The following is an 18458-nucleotide window of genomic DNA, read 5'->3' as shown; positions in this document are numbered from 1 at the left end:
TGGAACCAAATGGGTGTCTAGAAACAAGCTAAATGATAGTGGCTGCATTGTGAAGAACAAAACAAGACTTGTAGCCAAAGGATATAGTCAAGAAGAGGGATTTGACTATGATGAAACCTATGCACCGGTGGCAAGATTAGAAGCCATAAGAATTCTTCTAGCCATTGCATCAATGTTGGACTTTAAACTCTTTCAAATGGATGTGAAGAGTGCTTTTTTGAATGGATACATCAAGGAAGAAGTATTTGTAGAACAACCTCCTGGTTTTCAAGACTTTCCATTTCCAAATCATGTCTACAAACTAAAGAAAGCTCTATATAGTTTAAAGCAAGCTTCAAGATCATGGTATGAAAGACTTAGTCTATTCTTGATTAAGAGTGAATTCCATAGAGGTAATTTTGACTCTACATTATTTGTCAAAAAATCCAATAAAGATCTCTTATTTGTACAAATCTATGTAGATGATATCAATTTTGGATCCATTAATCTTTCTTTGTGCAATGAATTCTCTACAAATATGCAATAAGAGTTTGAGATGTCTATGATGGGAGAATTAACCTTCTTTCTTGGACTACAAATCAAGCAAGTTAAGAATGGTATATTCATCCACCAAGCCAAGTACTCTGCATAATTATTAAAGAAAATCTCTATGGACAGTTGCAAGGAATCCTCAACACCTATGGCCACTAATTGCTATTTAGATATTGATGAATCAAGTAAGTGTATTGATCAAACAAAGTATAGAGGTATGATTGGTTCTCTACTTTACTTAACCGCTAGTCGTCCGGATATCATGCATAGTGTGTGTGTTTGTGCACAGTTTCAATCATATCCTAAGGAGTCTCACTTAACTCCTATAAAAAGAATTTTGAAATACTTGAAAGGCACTAAAAGTCTAGGATTATGGTATCCTAGAGGGGCTAACATATCATTGGTGGGATATAGTGACTCTGATTTTGGTGGCTGTAAAGTGGATAGAAAAAGTACTAATGGAACATGTCATTTATTAGGTTGTTCATTAGTGTCATGGCATTCTAAAAACCAAGCATGTGTTGCACTTTCCACCACGGAAGCAGAATATATTGTTGTAGGAAGCTGTTGTGCACAATCCATTTGGATCAAGCATCACTTAGAAGATTATGGTATTCATTTAGACAACATTCCTCTTAGGTGTGATAGTACTAGTGCTATAAATCTCACAAAGAATCCAATCATGCACTCTAGAACCAAACATATAGAAATAAGACATCATTTTATTAGGGATCATGTTGCAAAAGGAGAATGCAAAATTGAATATATTGACACAAATAATCAATTAGTTGACATATTCACTAAACCTTTCGCTAGAGAAAGATTTTATGTTCTTCGAAATGAACTTGGGATATTTGATTTTACATGTACTACATAGCTACTACCTCACATTTTGCACTCTAAAGTAAATACAGTTAACTATTCTGCACCAGAATTATCACCACTGCACCAGTTTTTCTGTTTCTGCATTACGTAGTCAACTCTGTAGTTAATTATTTCTTTTATACTGCATCAGAATTGTCACCACTGTACCAGTTTTTTCTCATTCTGCATAACATAGTCAACTTGCTAGTTAACTAGTCACGCATTTTGTTAAAAACATATCTGTCTAATACTCTTAACCACAAGGGGATCAGAATTGATTAACACGCTTTTATCTGGTTTAAGATGAATCTTGAAGAAATCTTTAGGTTTTAAAGCTCAATTAATCAATTTCGCAGTTCTAGGTTAATGGACTGTTTTAACTCAATTAAGAAAAGTTGTGAGAGAAGAGAAAGAAGCAAGACACACAATTTATACTGGTTCGATTCAAGGCGAATCTACATCCAGTCTTCTCCTAAGTAACACACTTAGGAGGATTCCACCAAACAGAAAGGTTCCAAGAATTACAAGCACACCTATGTAATTCTAACCCTCAAAACCCAAGAACTTGATTCAACAATCAAGAACTCCCCCTAGGAGCAATGCATCCACACAATTGCACCTAGGTCCACACTTCAAACACTGAAGCAACTATAATCAAAAATACAGAAAACAAAACAAGAAACGAATACACCTAAGTTGTGCAGATTTGACTTGATGCTTCTTGAATCAAGCAAGATCCATCATGGTAGAATCAACCATCAATTCTTCTTGGATCTGTACTTGAGTTATCTTGCAAAATCTTCTGAAACTTTGTGTCTCTCAGATGGCTCTATCTCAGATGAAAACTGCGTGATCTTTCTAATTTTTCCAGACCCAAAACAGATTCCAAAAACAGCTTTTATACATAGGTTTTTGCTGTCACTAATTCGATTAGCAATTTACCTAATCGATTATCGTGAGTATATTTTCACTTACTTTGTACCATACTCACAGCTAATCCATTAGTTAAAAAACTAATCATATGCATAATTACACAGCAGGCCTGAAATACATTTGATAAAGAGAAGCTAATTGCCTAATGCATATCCTAACTGGACCAAGCTATGTTTTATCCTAGATCAGTAGACATCATCAAAACTATTCTTCATTTAAGGATGAAAGGCTTCCCCTTCCAACAATCTCCCCCTTTTTGATGATGTCCAAAACATGGACTGAGATAAGCCTACCTGCAGCACATTAAGCAAACAACAACAGCAGTACACAGTACAGGCACACAAGGCAAACAACAACATAAGCATATAACAGATATCACTTTCATTTTATGCTCCCCCTATCAGTATAGCCTATCAATGCAGTGGCAAAATAATCTCCCCCTTTTTGGACAGTAGCAAAAAGACATATTCAATATGGGACAGGGAAAGAAAACAACTAAATAGCGCAGCAAAGTAAAAGATGCAGAACTTAACACAGACTAAGCTTCAGACATAACACGATAATGGATTAAGGCCAAGGTTAGGCAAACAGCTACACAGTTTGAACACAGTAGGCATACAAAGTATGACAATACTAACAACGCAGCAGGTGAAATCAGTAGCACAGGTTAACATCAGAGTGCAGACAGCCATAAAATAGAAGAGGAACTTTTCACCTTGGCAATGCCTAAAATTTGACCTTTGTTATTATCACCTCTTGTAACATGACCAATAATTGGCTTGTAAGATATCCTGCAGAAGTTCTTCACCTCTCCTTTCATGTGTCTTGAGCATCCATTATATAAAAGCTACATTGTTTTCCTTGCATCAAGACACACCTGAAACAAAGATTAAAGAGAAGATGCAGGTACCCAATTAAACTTGGGTCCTTTCATGTTAGTGGTTTGAGGTGTTCCTTTAGGTACCCATCTGTACTCTCCTTTAGGAACCCCACAATTTTTAAAGTAGCAGGAATTAGAAAAATGGCCAGGTTCAGAACAGTAAGTGCAGATAATAGATGTTGGTTTACTCATATCTAGAAAACTTCTGGTGCCTAATGGATTAGATTTGCCACTGTAACCTATTCCCTCTTTATTAAGCACACTCCTTTGAGATCCTAACACTGCATCAAGGTTTGATCTTCCCAAAGTGAATTTTGAGAGAGTTTTCATTAGGTAATCTATCTTTTCTAACTGTCCTGGGCATTTTTCACATTGGGGAGAGCTTGTGTCATCTTTGGACCTAGAGTGTTTCTTAGATTTCTCTAGTTTTTCAAGACTTGTTATCAAATTTTCATTTTCCTCTTCTAGTTGTTTTACTCTACCTTCAAGCCATTTAATTTCTCCTCTACGCTTATTATTTGACTTTTGCAATTTTGTGGCTTCCTTTATGCAATTCATTAAAAGCATCAAGTAATTCAAAATAGTTATTTTCATCATCATTGGAGTTAAAACTACTCACACTGCTCTTAGAAGAGCTTGTTCCAGCCATAAGACAGAGGTTGGTTTCTTCCTCAATGCTTCTGTCAGATTCACTGGATGAGCTAGAGTCACTGTTGTAAGCTTTCCTTTTCTTCTTATGCTTGTTTGCCTCACTTTTCTCTTCCGGTTTTTGTTTCATCTTGAGTACAGGGCAATCTGGTTTGATGTGTCCTGTTTTGCCACACTCATAGCAGATTGGAGAACGTTCCTGCTTTTTGGACTGTCTCTTATTGCCTGCACAACTGTTGTTAGTCATATTTTTAAGCTTCAAAAATTCAGAGAACCTTTTTACCATTAAACTCAAGGCTTCACTATCAAAATTTCCATCAATTGAGTCATCTGCAGATTCTGCTCTCTTAAGTTTTGCTGCAGATTTTACAGCACTCTTCAAGGCTATAGTGTGCCTCTTTTCTCCATCCTCTTCTTCCTTGAGTCTTCCAAGCTCTAATTCATGTTCCCTCAATTTTCCAAAGAGAGTGGCTATGTTCATGCTAGTGAGATCTCTAGATTCAGAAATTGCTGTAACTTTAGGCTGCCATGTCCTATTTAAGCTCTTCAAGATTTTGATATTTAGTTCTTCTTTGTCAAAGATCTTGCCAAGAGCTAAGAGGTGATTTACTATGTGTGTAAATCTCTTCTGTACATCACATATGCTTTCTCCAGCCTTCATTCTGAACATTTCATACTCTTGAATGAGAGTATTCTTCCTTGCTCTTTTTACCTCATCCGTGCCCTCATGGGTGACCTCCAAAACATCCCACATCTCTTTGGCGGATTCACACACAGATACCCTGTAAAATTCATCCAAAGTTAGTGCAGAGGATATAATATTTTTGGCTCTAACATCATAGTGTGCCCTTTTATTTTCATCAAGAGTCCACTGTGAGAACTCTTTAAGAACAGTTTTGCCTTCCACAACTTTAATGGGTTGAAAAGGTCCATTAACTACAGCATCCCATACCCCTTTGTCTATTGATTCAAGAAAGATTTTCATTCGAATTTTCCAGAAGGGATAGTTTTCCCCAGCAAACAGAGGGGGCCTGTTAATGGATGCCCCTTCAGCAAAGGTTTGAGATGTATTAGACATAACAGGATCTTTCTAATGATTAGCGTGCGATTAACCAGCTCTGGTGCCAATTGTTAAAAACAGATCTGTCTAATACTCTTAACCACAAGGGGATCAGAATTGATTAACACGCTTTTATCTGGTTTAAGATGAATCTTGAAGAAATCTTTAGGTTTTAAAGCTCAATTAATCAATTTCGCAGTTCTAGGTTAATGGACTATTTTAACTCAATTAAGAAAAGTTGTGAGAGAAGAGAAAGAAGCAAGACACACAATTTATACTGGTTCAATTCAAGGGGAATCTACATCCAGTCTTCTCCTAAGTAACACACTTAGGAGGATTCCACTAAACAGAAAGGTTCCAAGAATTACAAGCACACCTATGTAATTCTAACCCTCAAAACCCAAGAACTTGATTCAACAATCAAGAACTCCCCCTAGGAGCAATGCATCCACACAATTGCACCTAGGTCCACACTTCAAACACTGAAGCAACTGTAATCAAAAATATAGAAAACAAAACAAGAAACGAATACACCTAAGTTGTGCAGATTTGACTTGATGCTCCTTGAATCAAGCAAGATCCATCATGGTAGAATCAACCATCAATTCTTCTTGGATCTGTACTTGAGTTATCTTGCAGAATCTTCTGAAACTTTGTGTCTCTCAGATGGCTCTATCTTAGATGAAAACTGCGTGATCTTTCTAATTTTTCCAAACCCAAAACAGATTCCAAAAACAGCTTTTATACAAAGGTTTTTGCTGTCACTAATTCGATTAGCAATTTACCTAATCGATTATCGTGAGTATATTTTCACTTACTTTGTACCATACTCACAGCTAATCCATTAGTTAAAAAACTAATCATATGCATAATTACACAGCAGGCCTGAAATACATTTGATAAAGAGAAGCTAATTGCCTAATTCATATCCTAACTGGACCAAGCTATGTTTTATCCTAGATCAGTAGACATCATCAAAACTGTTCTTCATTTAAGGATGAAAGGCTTCCCCTTCCAACACATTTTTCATATTTCCTGTGGCATATTTCGAAAGTAGTCGACTACATTAGTACCCTAGTTAACTACGTATGGCACAAAAGTGGTTTGGTAAACTTTTCTTCTCATTTAAAACTTCATTTCTCTACAAAATTTAAAATTTCCAAATCTGTTCAGAACCCTAAAACCCCATTTTTCTCTCATCTTCTCTCCACCACACATAAACCCTAATCTCTACACCTTCATCAATGGCTTCGTCATCCTCGCATCCCAAACGCATAAAGCGCACAACTGTCAAAATCACTTCTCGTCCTACTGAACTCGATGGCTTGATCAATGATGATAAGAACCAAGCCAACTTTGTCAAGAACTGGAAGGATCACAACATTATCAATCCGAAATATATCGACATAGATTTCTTTCGCGACAATGGGTTTCAGTTCCAAGAGCACTTTGCCTATCAAAGCTTGGAAAAGTTTGTACAACTTCGAGGTATCTACTATCCTGACCTTCTTAAGGTTTTCTATGCCAATGCTCGAGAGGATAATGGTACGGTGGTATCAAGGGTGAAAGGGGTCAATATAATCTTGGATGACACTGTCTGGACCACTATTGTTGGCTTTCAACTAGGGGGAGAAAAGTCGTATGTTGGTTCCCCAAATCTACGAAAAATGGAGATATACAAATCCTTACTGTGTAATCCTTCTAGTGCAAAGAAATGTAACTTCTACAAAGCTGGTGGTATGAAGAGGGATGATTGTGTTATGGCATTCATTATAGGTTGGATTTTAGCTCCAAGAGCTGGAAATCATGGGCAACTTCTAACAGAGGATATCTTTCTGATGCATGCCATAAACTCCAGGGTCAAAATCAATTGGTCTGCCCTTGTGTGTGACACCATCATCAAGATCACAAAATTGCCGATGTATCCCCTACCTTATGCATTATTCTTGTCAAAAGTATTTGAGTATTATAATCTTGATTTGGCTGATGAAATCTTTGTTCCGCTCACTCATACCAACTTCATTGAACTCAATGCTCTTTATCACATGGGTTTTGTATTCACTGACAATGAGTGGACATTCAAGGATGATCCTTCTCCATCTACAACAACATCACCGCCACCACTATCCACTGATCACTCCACGCATTCTGATGTGAAGAAGACAATTAAATAACACAATTAAATAACACACAGAACATTTAAAGGGTGCCTAAAAATTAAATAACACACAATTGGCATACATAGGACTCGAACCCAAGTCCTTTCATATAATTAAAGTACACTCAACCATTTAAGCTAGTACTTTTCCACATTATATCAATCAAAAATTAATGTCATAAATGATCTTCCCACCCGCCTTTATTAATTAATTAAATTTTGCAGGTCTTACAGTGGTTTGCTAGGTGAAACTGGATGTAGATTCTTAGGAATCGAACCAGTTAAAAACTTTGTGTGCTTTATCTCTTCCTCTCTTTATTTTGTCATGGTATAAATGCTCCAAATATTAAGCATCAAATCACACTATTTCAATTGATTCAACAAGCAAAGGATTTATCAAAACAATTTCGAAAGTGCTAAAACTGGGCAAAATTTGTTAAAATCAATTCACCCCCTCTTGGTTGTGAAATATTGGTGCATCAAAACTAACACTCAAAATCACATATCATTATTCCCTTGAAATTTTAAAAGTTGATACTTTGATTTATTATTTGTTAGGTTTACATAAAGGTTTCACTAGGGAAAACAAATACCAATGAGACTTGAGCCTAACCACATAAGGTATTGACACCACTTTCAATCTAAAATCTTAAGACAATGGATTTATGGGTCTTTATCCTTATATAGCACTCTATTTTCTCATTTCTAACCAATATGAGACTTAAACTCACAATTGAATTTCTAACATTATTATTATAGCTACTTAAGTTTGTATTTGTTTCTAAATCTTACATTTGACATTTATACTAATTTTTTTTAATCTTTTAATTGTTTGTTTATAGAACCCTTTTGGTCAATGATATCTAGACTATAAATAATTAATGCCAAAGATGTTGTAGATTGAATTTTATGAAAATAAACAAGTATCACTTCCTATAACTAAAAACTAAAGAAGAGTATTATAGATGACATTTTAGATTTCTCAAAGAGAACAAACAGAAAAAGATAGAACTGGTTTGTCTTATCTTATAATAAATTATCGATTTGATTTTCCTTACCTTCAAGATAAGGGTATTGAGGAACCGAAAGAACCACCGAAAACCGCACCACTGAATGATCGGGTTGTAGAACATAAATGCATGAATTTTTTGGCTAAGGGTTTGTATGATAAAGTTGCTAACTATTTACAATTTGCTGATAATATTAATACTATATATAAGGCACACTGAGAGAAAGAAAAGAGACAGATAGATACGAAACAACAGAATATGGATGAAGTGGAGCACACCCATTGTTTCCTAAAATCTCTTAAGTTTGATGAATTTACTAGAATATGTAATTAGTTTGATGAATTTAATTGATACGATATTAGTTAAACGAAAATAAACTTTAAATCTGATTCAACCTTATAAATATTATATCGACTATATCGACTTATAATATAAAATTTACATTTATTTAAAAACTTATACTGTTATTAGAAATTTTAAGACTTAACTTAGGAAATTTGTTCACCTATTTGATTTGTTTCCATACTTATATTTATTTTTACTTAATTGAACTTTTTTTAACTATTCAATATGATGCATTCTCTTAAATTGATAACATTATTAGGAGGTTTAACGTGTCAACAATTTAAGTATATAACGTGTTAAAATCTAAATTGTCTTTCTATCTTGAAATCACTAATTTTCACATGAGGCACCTTAAAAAAACAGATAACTCTTTTCTTCACAAACAAAATTTTGAGACGTGACCCTTCTAAATTATATGGGTTAAATTTGTTTTTGTTCCTCAAGTTTCAGCGAAATTTGAAATTAGTTCCTCATCAAAAATTTTGTCCAATTTAGTCCTTCATCTTAAAAAATGCATGAATTTAGTCCTTTTAACCAAATTTTGTTAAGTTTATTTGACGTTTCAAGCACATTTCATGATTGTATTTGAATTATTTACATCATTTGACACATTTTTGCTTCAATATTAACTCAAATATGATCATAAAATGCGTTTAAAATGTCAAATAAACTTCATAAAATTTGGTAGAAAGGACTAAATCCACGCATTTCTAAAGATGAAGGACTAAATTGGTATAAAGTTTCAAAGAGGGACTAATTTCAAAATTCACTGAAACTTGAGGGACCAAAAACATATTTAACCCAAATTATGTGAAAGAATTAGAGACTTAATTAAACAAAATTTTAATACAATTTAATAAAAAGGATCACATTAAATATTTTTCATAAAATTAGAGACTTAATTAAATTAAAAAAAATCAAAAAATCAAAACGAATCAAAAATCTAAATATAAATATAAAGAAAAAATTTAGTCACTTGTAGATAATTGTAATAGATTGTTCTATTTAAGGAACGTTTCTCACCCCCTCTCCACATTATCATCCCGTTCATTTTCTCTATTATTTGTTTCTTGAATTCTTCGTAATGTCACTTAGTGGAAAAATTAGCACTGAACTTCCGGTTCAAGCAACCGCAGAGAAATGGTTCCACACGGTGAGAAACCAACTCCACCATATTCAACACGTTTCTGGTGATGTTCATGGAGCCGGGCTCGATCAAGGTGATGATTGGCGTGCAAATGATTCGGTCAAACACTGGACTTATACAGTAGGTAATTAACTTTTTAAATTCAATTATGCTTAAATATTCTTTCACAATATATTTTTATTAACGATCTTGGTTAATTACTATTGTTGAACAACAGACGGTAGGGTAGAAACATGTCATGAAAGAATTGAATCCGTTGATGAGCAGAAAAAAAGAATTGCATTCAAGATCTTTGGTGAAGCCATTGATGCTAAATATAAGGTCTATAAGCTAATCTTTGAAGCCATAGAGAAGGATGATGGAAGTGGTGCAATAAAATGGAGTGTTGAATATGAGAAGGTGAGTGAGGATGTTCAGCCCCCATATATGTACTTGGAATTCTATGACCATCTCACTGAAGATGTTGATGCTCATCTTCTCAAGGCTGATGAGAAAAATGCCAGAAAATAAGAACTCAGAGATGGATGTGGCCAAAGATAACGTTCATGTATGTAATAACTCTTAAGTTGCTGTATGAAGTTTGATGTGGGTTGAATAAAAAGGATATCTTTGGTCTGTTTTTTTTTTTTTTTCATTGAATTATAATTATGATCGTGAAATGATTAATAATACTCTTCTATATATTTTCCTATTTATAATATACTCAAAATCACATATCATCATCCCCTTCAAATTTTAAAAGTTGTTAATTTGATTTATTATTACAGCTACTTATAAGTTTGTATTTCTTTCTAAATCTTATCATTGCCACCTTTACTATCTTTTTTAATCTTTTAATTGTTTGTATACCTTTTCAGTTAATGATATCTGACTGGAAATAATTAATTAATTGCAAAGATGTTATACATTAAATTTATGAAAATAAACAAGTATGACTTCTAATTAGGCTCCTAAAAATAAAAACAGAAAGAGTATTATGTATCTAGAATAAAATTTTGAAAAAATATATACTTATATATAATTCCACTTTGATTAAAAATATTACTTCTTGTTCTTAATATACGATATTTAGAAAATATTTCAAGAGATTTTTACAAGACATAGTCTCTAAGAAATATTATATATATATATATATATATATATATATATATATATATATATTACTTTTTGTATATGGATCACGGCACTCATATTATTCAATATTTTTACCAATAAAAGAATATCTTTAACAAAATTTTGAAGACAAAACATTCATATATAAAGAAAAAGCAATACATATCTAATCTAATACTATATACAATTGGGAACTAACAAAATGCAAGATTTTCAATTGAATAATATATCTGACCTACTTCTCAATTCAAATTTTTATCTACAAAAGGTAAAAACGTTGATGTGTCAATTTCTCAGCATTTTGAAGTCTGAAAAAAAAAATGGAAAAGAAATTGAAAACCGAAAGTTTTAATTAAAACTTCTTTCTCTCTCTTCCTCAGTCTTCTCACCTTCCTCTTTCTCAATTCTTTCTCTCTCTTTCTCATTCTCTCTGCGACCGCCTTCTTTCTCTCTCTTTCTCATTCTCTCGGGCACCGCCTTCTCACTTCTTTCTCTCTCTGTCTTTGTTTCTCCGCATTCATCATGATTTCTCTGCCTTTCTTAGCTTCTTCTCTAACATCTTCTTCTGTTCATCTTCTTCTTTTCATCGAGTTGTTTTTAAATTGCAAAAAAACGACTATGGAGATGGTTTATATTTTTTGATGAGCTTTGTTCTGTTCATCTTCTTCTGTTCATCATTTTTTTTTCTTTACAGGCTTCAACTGACGCTTACAAAGACATGCATCTGAGATTTGTCGTTCATCTGTTCATTTTTTTGTGGATATCTATTTTTCTTCTTATATTTGTCAGATCTAACTTTTTCATGCGTTTTTTTACAGGTTTAAACCCAGAAGTCGTATTTATTTTGATTTTTCTCAAGCAAGCATCTCATTTTCTTCTTATATTTTGTCAGATCTAACTTTTTTCATGCGCTTTTTTACAGGTAAGAACATAGAAATCGATTTTATTTTGAGTTTTCTAAAGCGAACAACTCATTTTCTTCTTATTTTTTGTCAGATCTATCTTTTTCATGCGTTTTTTTACAGGTTTAAACCCAAAAGTCGTTTTTATTTTGAGTTTTCTCAAGCGAACATCTATTTTTCTTATATTTTGTCAGATCTAACTTTTTTATGCGTTTTTTTACAGGTTTAAACCCAGAAGTCGATTTTATTTTGAGTTTTCTCAACCAAACAACTCATTTTCTTCTTATATTTTGTCAGATCTAACTATTTGTTTCGTTTTTGTACAGAACTAATATGGTTCACTGAGACATATGGTTTTATTACGCAGATTTCGTTTTCATTTTGACCTTTCTCAAGCGAACAACTCATATTCTTCTTTTATTTTCTCAGATCTAACTATTTTTTTCCGATGAGGGTATTTTCTAGGATTGCTACATGTCTAATATGGTTCACTGCGACAGATTTAACATCAGGTTTATAAAAAAAAATTTATCTAACTATTTTTGGCGTTTATGTACTTTGATCTAACTGTTTCTTATATTTTTCTTCTGTTTACAGGCTTCAAATCAAGATTTCAAACTGATTCAAGAGTCTTTTCGCTATACAACTTAATTGGTAAGTAATTTGTATCAAAATCTACCTTTTTATTTACCAATTTATCTGTATTTTTCCACCTTTTACAAGCAACCCGTTCATCTTCTTCATTTTTCTACCTTCAACTCTCTTGATGTCATTTTTTTTTCGTTCATGGTATTTTTTTAATAATGCATTCTATCAGCAGATCTCCTTATTGTTACCCGATTTACGTTTTTATTTGGACATTTTTCAAAGAGTTCATCATACACTATATTTTTTCAAAGTTCTACACCAAAAAGAGTTAATCTAACTATTTTTTCCGTTTATCTACCTTGATCTAACTGTTTTTCTTCTGGATACAGGCTTCAAATCAAGATTTCAAAGTCATGCACGAGTCTTTTTCGCTTTACAACTTAACTGGTAAGTAATTTGTATCAAAATACCTTTTTCTTTACCAATTTATCTGTATTTTTCCACCTTTTACAAGCAAACCCTTCATCTTCTTCATTTTTCTACCTTAAACTCTGTTTATGTCATTTTTTTTCGTTAATGGTATTTTTTAATAATGCACTGTATCACCAAATCTCTTTATTTTTACCTAATTTTTGACTTTATTCGGACATTTTTCAAAGAGTTCTTCACATTTTTCCAATCACCGTTTACTCCATCAAAACCATTTCGTTTACAAAACGTTTTGTATTCCAACCCCTTCAAATACTGCTTCGAATTTTTTCCAAATCAACCTGTCAATCAGTATTCAAACGCATTAAATTTCGCACTGCTCGAGATAATGATGAATAAACTGCTCCATCATCTGCCACACGTTATAATTATTAAACTTTACTCTATTCCAATATTAAATACCCCTTCCTGAAAAAAATCAACATTAGTAAATTACATTAAATAATTCTTCTTATACTTTTACGACGCTTCATAATTCTTTTTTTTAACGTATTATTTTTTAATTCGTATTTATTATCCTGTACTTTTACAAGTTCAGACTGTCCAGTATGTACGGATACTTCCAACAGCTATGATTTCTCCTATTCTTTATATATATATATATATTCCCTATGTTTACCAATTCAAAGTCAGACATCTGATTTTTCTACTGTTATCCATTTTCTTCTCTTATAATTTTACTTCATCACCAACCTATTCTCCTGCAATGGAATCCATGCCCACACCACAAAATCCATACTTTTTTCAGAAATGGTTGGCAGATTCATTTCTATGTTTTTGAAAGACCAGGTATATTTTTTGATTCAAACTCATTTATTTTTGTTATTTATATTTATTTATTTCTTTATTCTTAACTTGCTAATCTTTTAAGGACTTTGGACACGTCGACCGAGTGTTCATAATACGTTGTTGGAAGGACCTTGCTACTAAATGGATTGTTGTTGATTACCAAAGTAATGTTCACCATGTTACTTACAACATGGATATTCACACTCCAATGATTACCCAAGGTTGGAACCAACTAAGATCTTTCTATGGAGATCATCAACTCTCTGCAGAGGATCACCCTGAATTGTTTTTTGAAATTGAAAGTGAAAGAACAAGCAGAGATATCAAAGTTCTTTATCAATTTTTTTGGTATTAAAGTTGAAAATTTTGTATGTAATTTTGTTTGAACTTCTTATATATATCAATATATAAGAAGTTTTCAATTGGACTCTTATTTTGTATGCAGTTATTATATATCTCAATATAAAAGTTATATTTTATTCTCTTTTATTATATTTATTTTCCTTTTTTGTATTAGATTTTGTTCGACTTCATTTTAGTCAATATAAATTAGTTTTAATTAGAAATTGAATTAATTAACATTAATTACCATTTCATATAAATTGGAAATTTAAAAGTCAGTGAAATACAATAACTATTACTTATTAATTATTATTATTAAAATAATATAAGTTATAAAATAATTAAAATATTTTTCACCATTTTCATAGTCAGAAGAATTTAAGATCAATTTTTATGGAAAAATAAATTTAAAATGACTGTTTAAAAAACTTTTTGTATTCCAACGCCTCCAAAAAAATGGTTCGAATTATCTCCAAATCAACATGTCAATCAGTATTCAAATGCATTAAATTTTGCACTGCTCGAGATAATGATGACAACGTGTCAATCAATATTCAAATGCATTAAATTTCGCACTGCTCGAGATAATGAGGATTAATCTGCTACACGTTCTAATTATTAAATGTTTTCATATTCCAATATTAAATACTAAATCGCCAACCAAGGAGCGTTTCATTTTTTTAAATTTCTCTTCATTATGGTTTTCACTTCTCAAGATAAAAGTAATTGCACTGTCCAGAGTTATCAACACTTCTCAAGACGATAATCATGATTGCTCTAGGTAATATTATTATCACTAACACGCTTTGATTACTGGTACCTCTCTTCACACTCAAAGAACGCTGCTACGTCTACAATTTACAACTTATCTTCTTTCAAGGATACTCATATGGGTTCATATGTGTAGATCAGATTTCCAGACATGTATTGGAATATACAACATTCATTTATTATAGTAAGAGAGTGTCATGTCCCAAAAAAACATAATTGGTGGTCTTCATAATTAATGTTTTGGAGCAGTAAGTGTCATAAGATGACATTTTAGGAACCTTTACAAAGTTTTTTAGAGAAAGTAACTATTGTTTTTAAAATAAATTAAACTAAAAATGGTAATACAATAAATTAATTAGGATTTGGTGTGGAATTTACAAAATATTACACGATATTTACTGAAATATTTCGTAGTTTTGAGAGTGAATACTTTCAAATATAATTTTCATGTTATTTGATATAATAATATTTACTGTTTAAGAATTATAATAGTGAAGTAAATGGAAATCATAAGTTACAATTTATTTTTAAAATAAATGCAAATCGAGGTAAAATCTAAATTTTCTAAATTTTTCAACAAACAAAATTAAAATAAAACTCATGCTTCAATAAATATTTATTAAAGTTTAATAAGTTAAATCCATGAATGAAATATATTTGTTTGCTTCCTCATTCCAGTCCCACATCTTAAAAATTTCAGAGTACAAAAAATATTTATAATTTAAAATTAAAAGAATACATAATGATAACTACCAAATATTTTTATATAAATATTAATAGTTTCTCCTTTTTTATAGACAAAATTAGTTATTTTTTTAATTTTTGTTTTAAAAATAATATTACATATTACAGTTTTTTGAATCTGATTAATTAATAATTTCTTATTAATAAAAAATGCAAATAAAATTATTTACTTTAAATACATTTATTTACCAAATTAAAAATTAAAACTTTTTTTTACTTGGCTTGCTAGATATGCTTTTAATACTTTTCAAAAAATACTTTTCATCTTCCAGAAATTAAAAGATGTTTAGGAGAATAAAAACAAATTTCCAGTTTCTTTCAACACTACTTTCAATATAAAAATTTGTCTCTTCTAACACATTTTTATAATCAATTTAAATTAGCATTAATTATGAAGAAACCAACAACTTTTTTAGTGTCTCAATACAATGTTATATTTGAATTTATTGTATTATAATTTTAAATGGAAAATATTTTAAAAAATCTACATACCTTCTTGAAAAACTTTTATACGGGGTCCAAAAATCTTCTCACATTCCCATAGAGTAAAAGTCATTTTGAATGACCAAAATCTCTAATAGTATATAATCTAATATATAATTATATACAATTGCAAAGCTAACAATATTGTTTTGAGTTCTAATGGCATTGTCCCAAAATATACATCATTGGTGGTCTTCATAATTAATATTTTGAAGTAAATATGATAAAATAACAACTTTAGAAACTTTTACAAAGTTTCTTGGAGATGGTAGCTAATTTTTATAAAATAAATCTAATTAAAGAACGTAATATAATAAATTAATTAGGATTTTGTGTGAAATTTACGAATATTACATGACTGAAATGTTTTGTAAAATCGAGAGTGAATACTTTAAAATATAATATTAAATCTTATTTGATAAAATAATATTTACTATTTCAGAATTTTTATAGTGAAGTAAATGCAAATCATAAACTACATTTTATTTTTATAATAAATACAAATTATAAAGGCATAATCCAAGTTTTTAAATTTTTGAACAAACAAAATTAAAATAAAGTTTTGACTCCATGAATTTGTCTCATTAATGATAACATAGACTTTTAAAAAATTCAAAGTAGAAGAAAGATTTATAACTAACAAATATTTTTTATATAAGTATTAATATTTTCTCCTCTTCTACAGAAAAATTATGTATTTTATTAATTTATTTTAAAAATAGTCATTACATATTACACTTTTCTTAAAATCTGATCAGTTAATAGTTTCTTTAAATTAGTTACCTTAAATATATTTAATTACCAAATTAAAAATTAAGACTTTGTTTTTTTTACCTAGCTTACTGAAAAATATATTTATATTTTTCAAAATCTACTTTTCATCTTCCAAAAATATAAAGATGTTAAGAATTAAAACAATTTTCCAGTTTTTTCCAACACTACTTCCAAGCTATATTTTTTCAACCTCTTAAAGAACTTTTCAGTTTCTTCCAACCTACTTCCAAGATATATTTTTACGGCTTCTCAAAGATGAATGTCTTTCTCATTAAATAACATTAAATATTAGAAACCAACAACTTTTTGTGTTTCTCATTGCAATGTTATATATGAATTTATTGTATTAAAATTTTAAATGAAAAATATTTTAAAAATCCACCTACCTTTTTAAGAGAGCTTTATACAATTTTCAAAAATCTTCTTAAATTTTAACGTAGCTTATTGAATAAACTTTATAAATTAACACTTACGTCTTTCAATATAAATGTAAAAAATATACAGAATAAATGGAAAAATTTTTGTCTTCCAAGAATTTTTCATTTTGAATTATGACTATTTATTATGAACAACAACAATCATGATTTGTGGGACTCAATGAATCATGAAGTATCAATCAAACACATAATTAGAGTTTAAGACATTCACGAAAAATATTATTTATCAATTTTAAGTATATAAAAAATATAAAAATTTTATATCATCATGTTGTTTTTTGAGATGTTATATGCTTCTTTATTTATCGCTAATGATTAATACAAAATGTAAAATCTTCTTCTATTAATATGCTTGAAAACCGATTGATCTAATATTACTTATTATGGTTGTATTCTTAACTTTATATCAATTATGGTTTTAAAATATTGCATTGGAAACCAAAATCTTCTTCTATTAACGTGTTTGAAAACTGATTGATCTAATAATACTGATTATGGTTGTATTCTTAACTTTATATCAATTTATGATTAAATTTAAATATTAATTTAAGAATAAATTTATATTTATGTAGGATTAATGTAATATTATCATTTTATATTTTTATATAATATTACGTTACATTGAATTTACATTGGAAACTATTTTTTTTTCATTTAATGTCCTTCGAAACTGAACTTTTCTTATAGTTGATTTTTGTAAACATCAAGCAGTAGATAATATTAGGTAATATATTCCTTCCGTGTGTTTTTAGAATAAATTTCAAAATTAATTCATTGAAAATAATATCGTTTTTGAAAAATTAATCATAATACATATAATAATATTAATAAATTTTGGATTCAAATTTGAAATCATAACGGACAGTAAAAGAAATAGAATGTGATAAAAAAAATTAAATTTAACATTTAAAATGAAAAATATATACAAAAAGTTAATTTTTGTAATAAATACTTGAATATTTCTGATAAAAATATATAAATTCAAATATTCAAAAAATTTGATGACCCATGATATAATAATATATTATAAAATATAATAATATGTAACAATGTAAATATAAATATAATAATATTAATATAATTAAAATATAAGGTAAAAATTATAAATTATAATTTTTTTAAACTTTTAAAGATATGGAAATAATTAACTATTTCAATTTCAATATTATTGCAAGATTAAAATTCATATATTGTGAAAATTGGAATTCGAAGTATATACAGTAACATTTTCTCTAAAAGCAATTACCAAACTGAAACTTTAGAATGAAAGTGGTACTATTTGATTAATTAAACAAAAAATATACCAATAAAATTTAAATTTTAACATTAAAAAAAAGTGTAAAATAGCGTAGGTTTTTCAATAGATTCTTATAATGTCTCTAAACAACTTTCAAATATTTTTAACTTATAAGAAATGTTCGTATTTTATATATTATCAAAATATGAAAAA

The 18458-nt window shown here is 30.0% G+C and overlaps 2 protein-coding genes across 2 annotated transcripts; both read left to right on the top strand.

Moving 5' to 3' along the window:
• Window positions 1–9452: 9452 nt before the first annotated feature.
• Window positions 9453–10191, top strand: LOC114170657 (MLP-like protein 28). The gene is made up of 2 exons (XM_028056180.1): window positions 9453–9700; window positions 9794–10191. Exons 1-2 carry the CDS (start codon window positions 9514–9516, stop codon window positions 10084–10086), a joined length of 480 nt encoding a protein of 159 aa, XP_027911981.1. The 5' UTR covers window positions 9453–9513; the 3' UTR covers window positions 10087–10191.
• Window positions 10097–13812, top strand: LOC114169456. Its single transcript, XM_028054610.1, has 4 exons — window positions 10097–10123; window positions 12569–12626; window positions 13417–13457; window positions 13540–13812. The coding sequence occupies exons 1-4, from the start codon at window positions 10097–10099 to the stop codon at window positions 13810–13812; spliced, it is 399 nt and encodes a 132-aa protein (XP_027910411.1).
• The last annotated feature ends 4646 nt before the right edge of the window (window positions 13813–18458 follow it).

The sequence above is a fragment of the Vigna unguiculata genome, chromosome 11 (assembly GCF_004118075.2).
Source record: "Vigna unguiculata cultivar IT97K-499-35 chromosome 11, ASM411807v1, whole genome shotgun sequence".
Classification (NCBI taxonomy): domain Eukaryota; kingdom Viridiplantae; phylum Streptophyta; class Magnoliopsida; order Fabales; family Fabaceae; genus Vigna; species Vigna unguiculata.
This window is presented reverse-complemented; position numbering and strand designations above follow the sequence as displayed.

What these genes read in the sequence shown, in the direction of transcription:
- LOC114170657 (XM_028056180.1), top strand. Translation starts at nt 9,514, where the DNA reads ATGTCACTTAGTGGAAAAATTAGCACTGAACTTCCGGTTCAAGCAACC. An exon ending in ACACTGGACTTATACAGTAG is followed by an intron (nt 9,701 to 9,793) that starts GTAATTAACTTT and finishes GTTGAACAACAG; the next exon opens with ACGGTAGGGTAGAAACATGT.
- LOC114169456 (XM_028054610.1), top strand. Translation starts at nt 10,097, where the DNA reads ATGGATGTGGCCAAAGATAACGTTCAT. An exon ending in TGGCCAAAGATAACGTTCAT is followed by an intron (nt 10,124 to 12,568) that starts GTATGTAATAAC and finishes TTCTGGATACAG; the next exon opens with GCTTCAAATCAAGATTTCAA. An exon ending in CTATGTTTTTGAAAGACCAG is followed by an intron (nt 13,458 to 13,539) that starts GTATATTTTTTG and finishes TAATCTTTTAAG; the next exon opens with GACTTTGGACACGTCGACCG.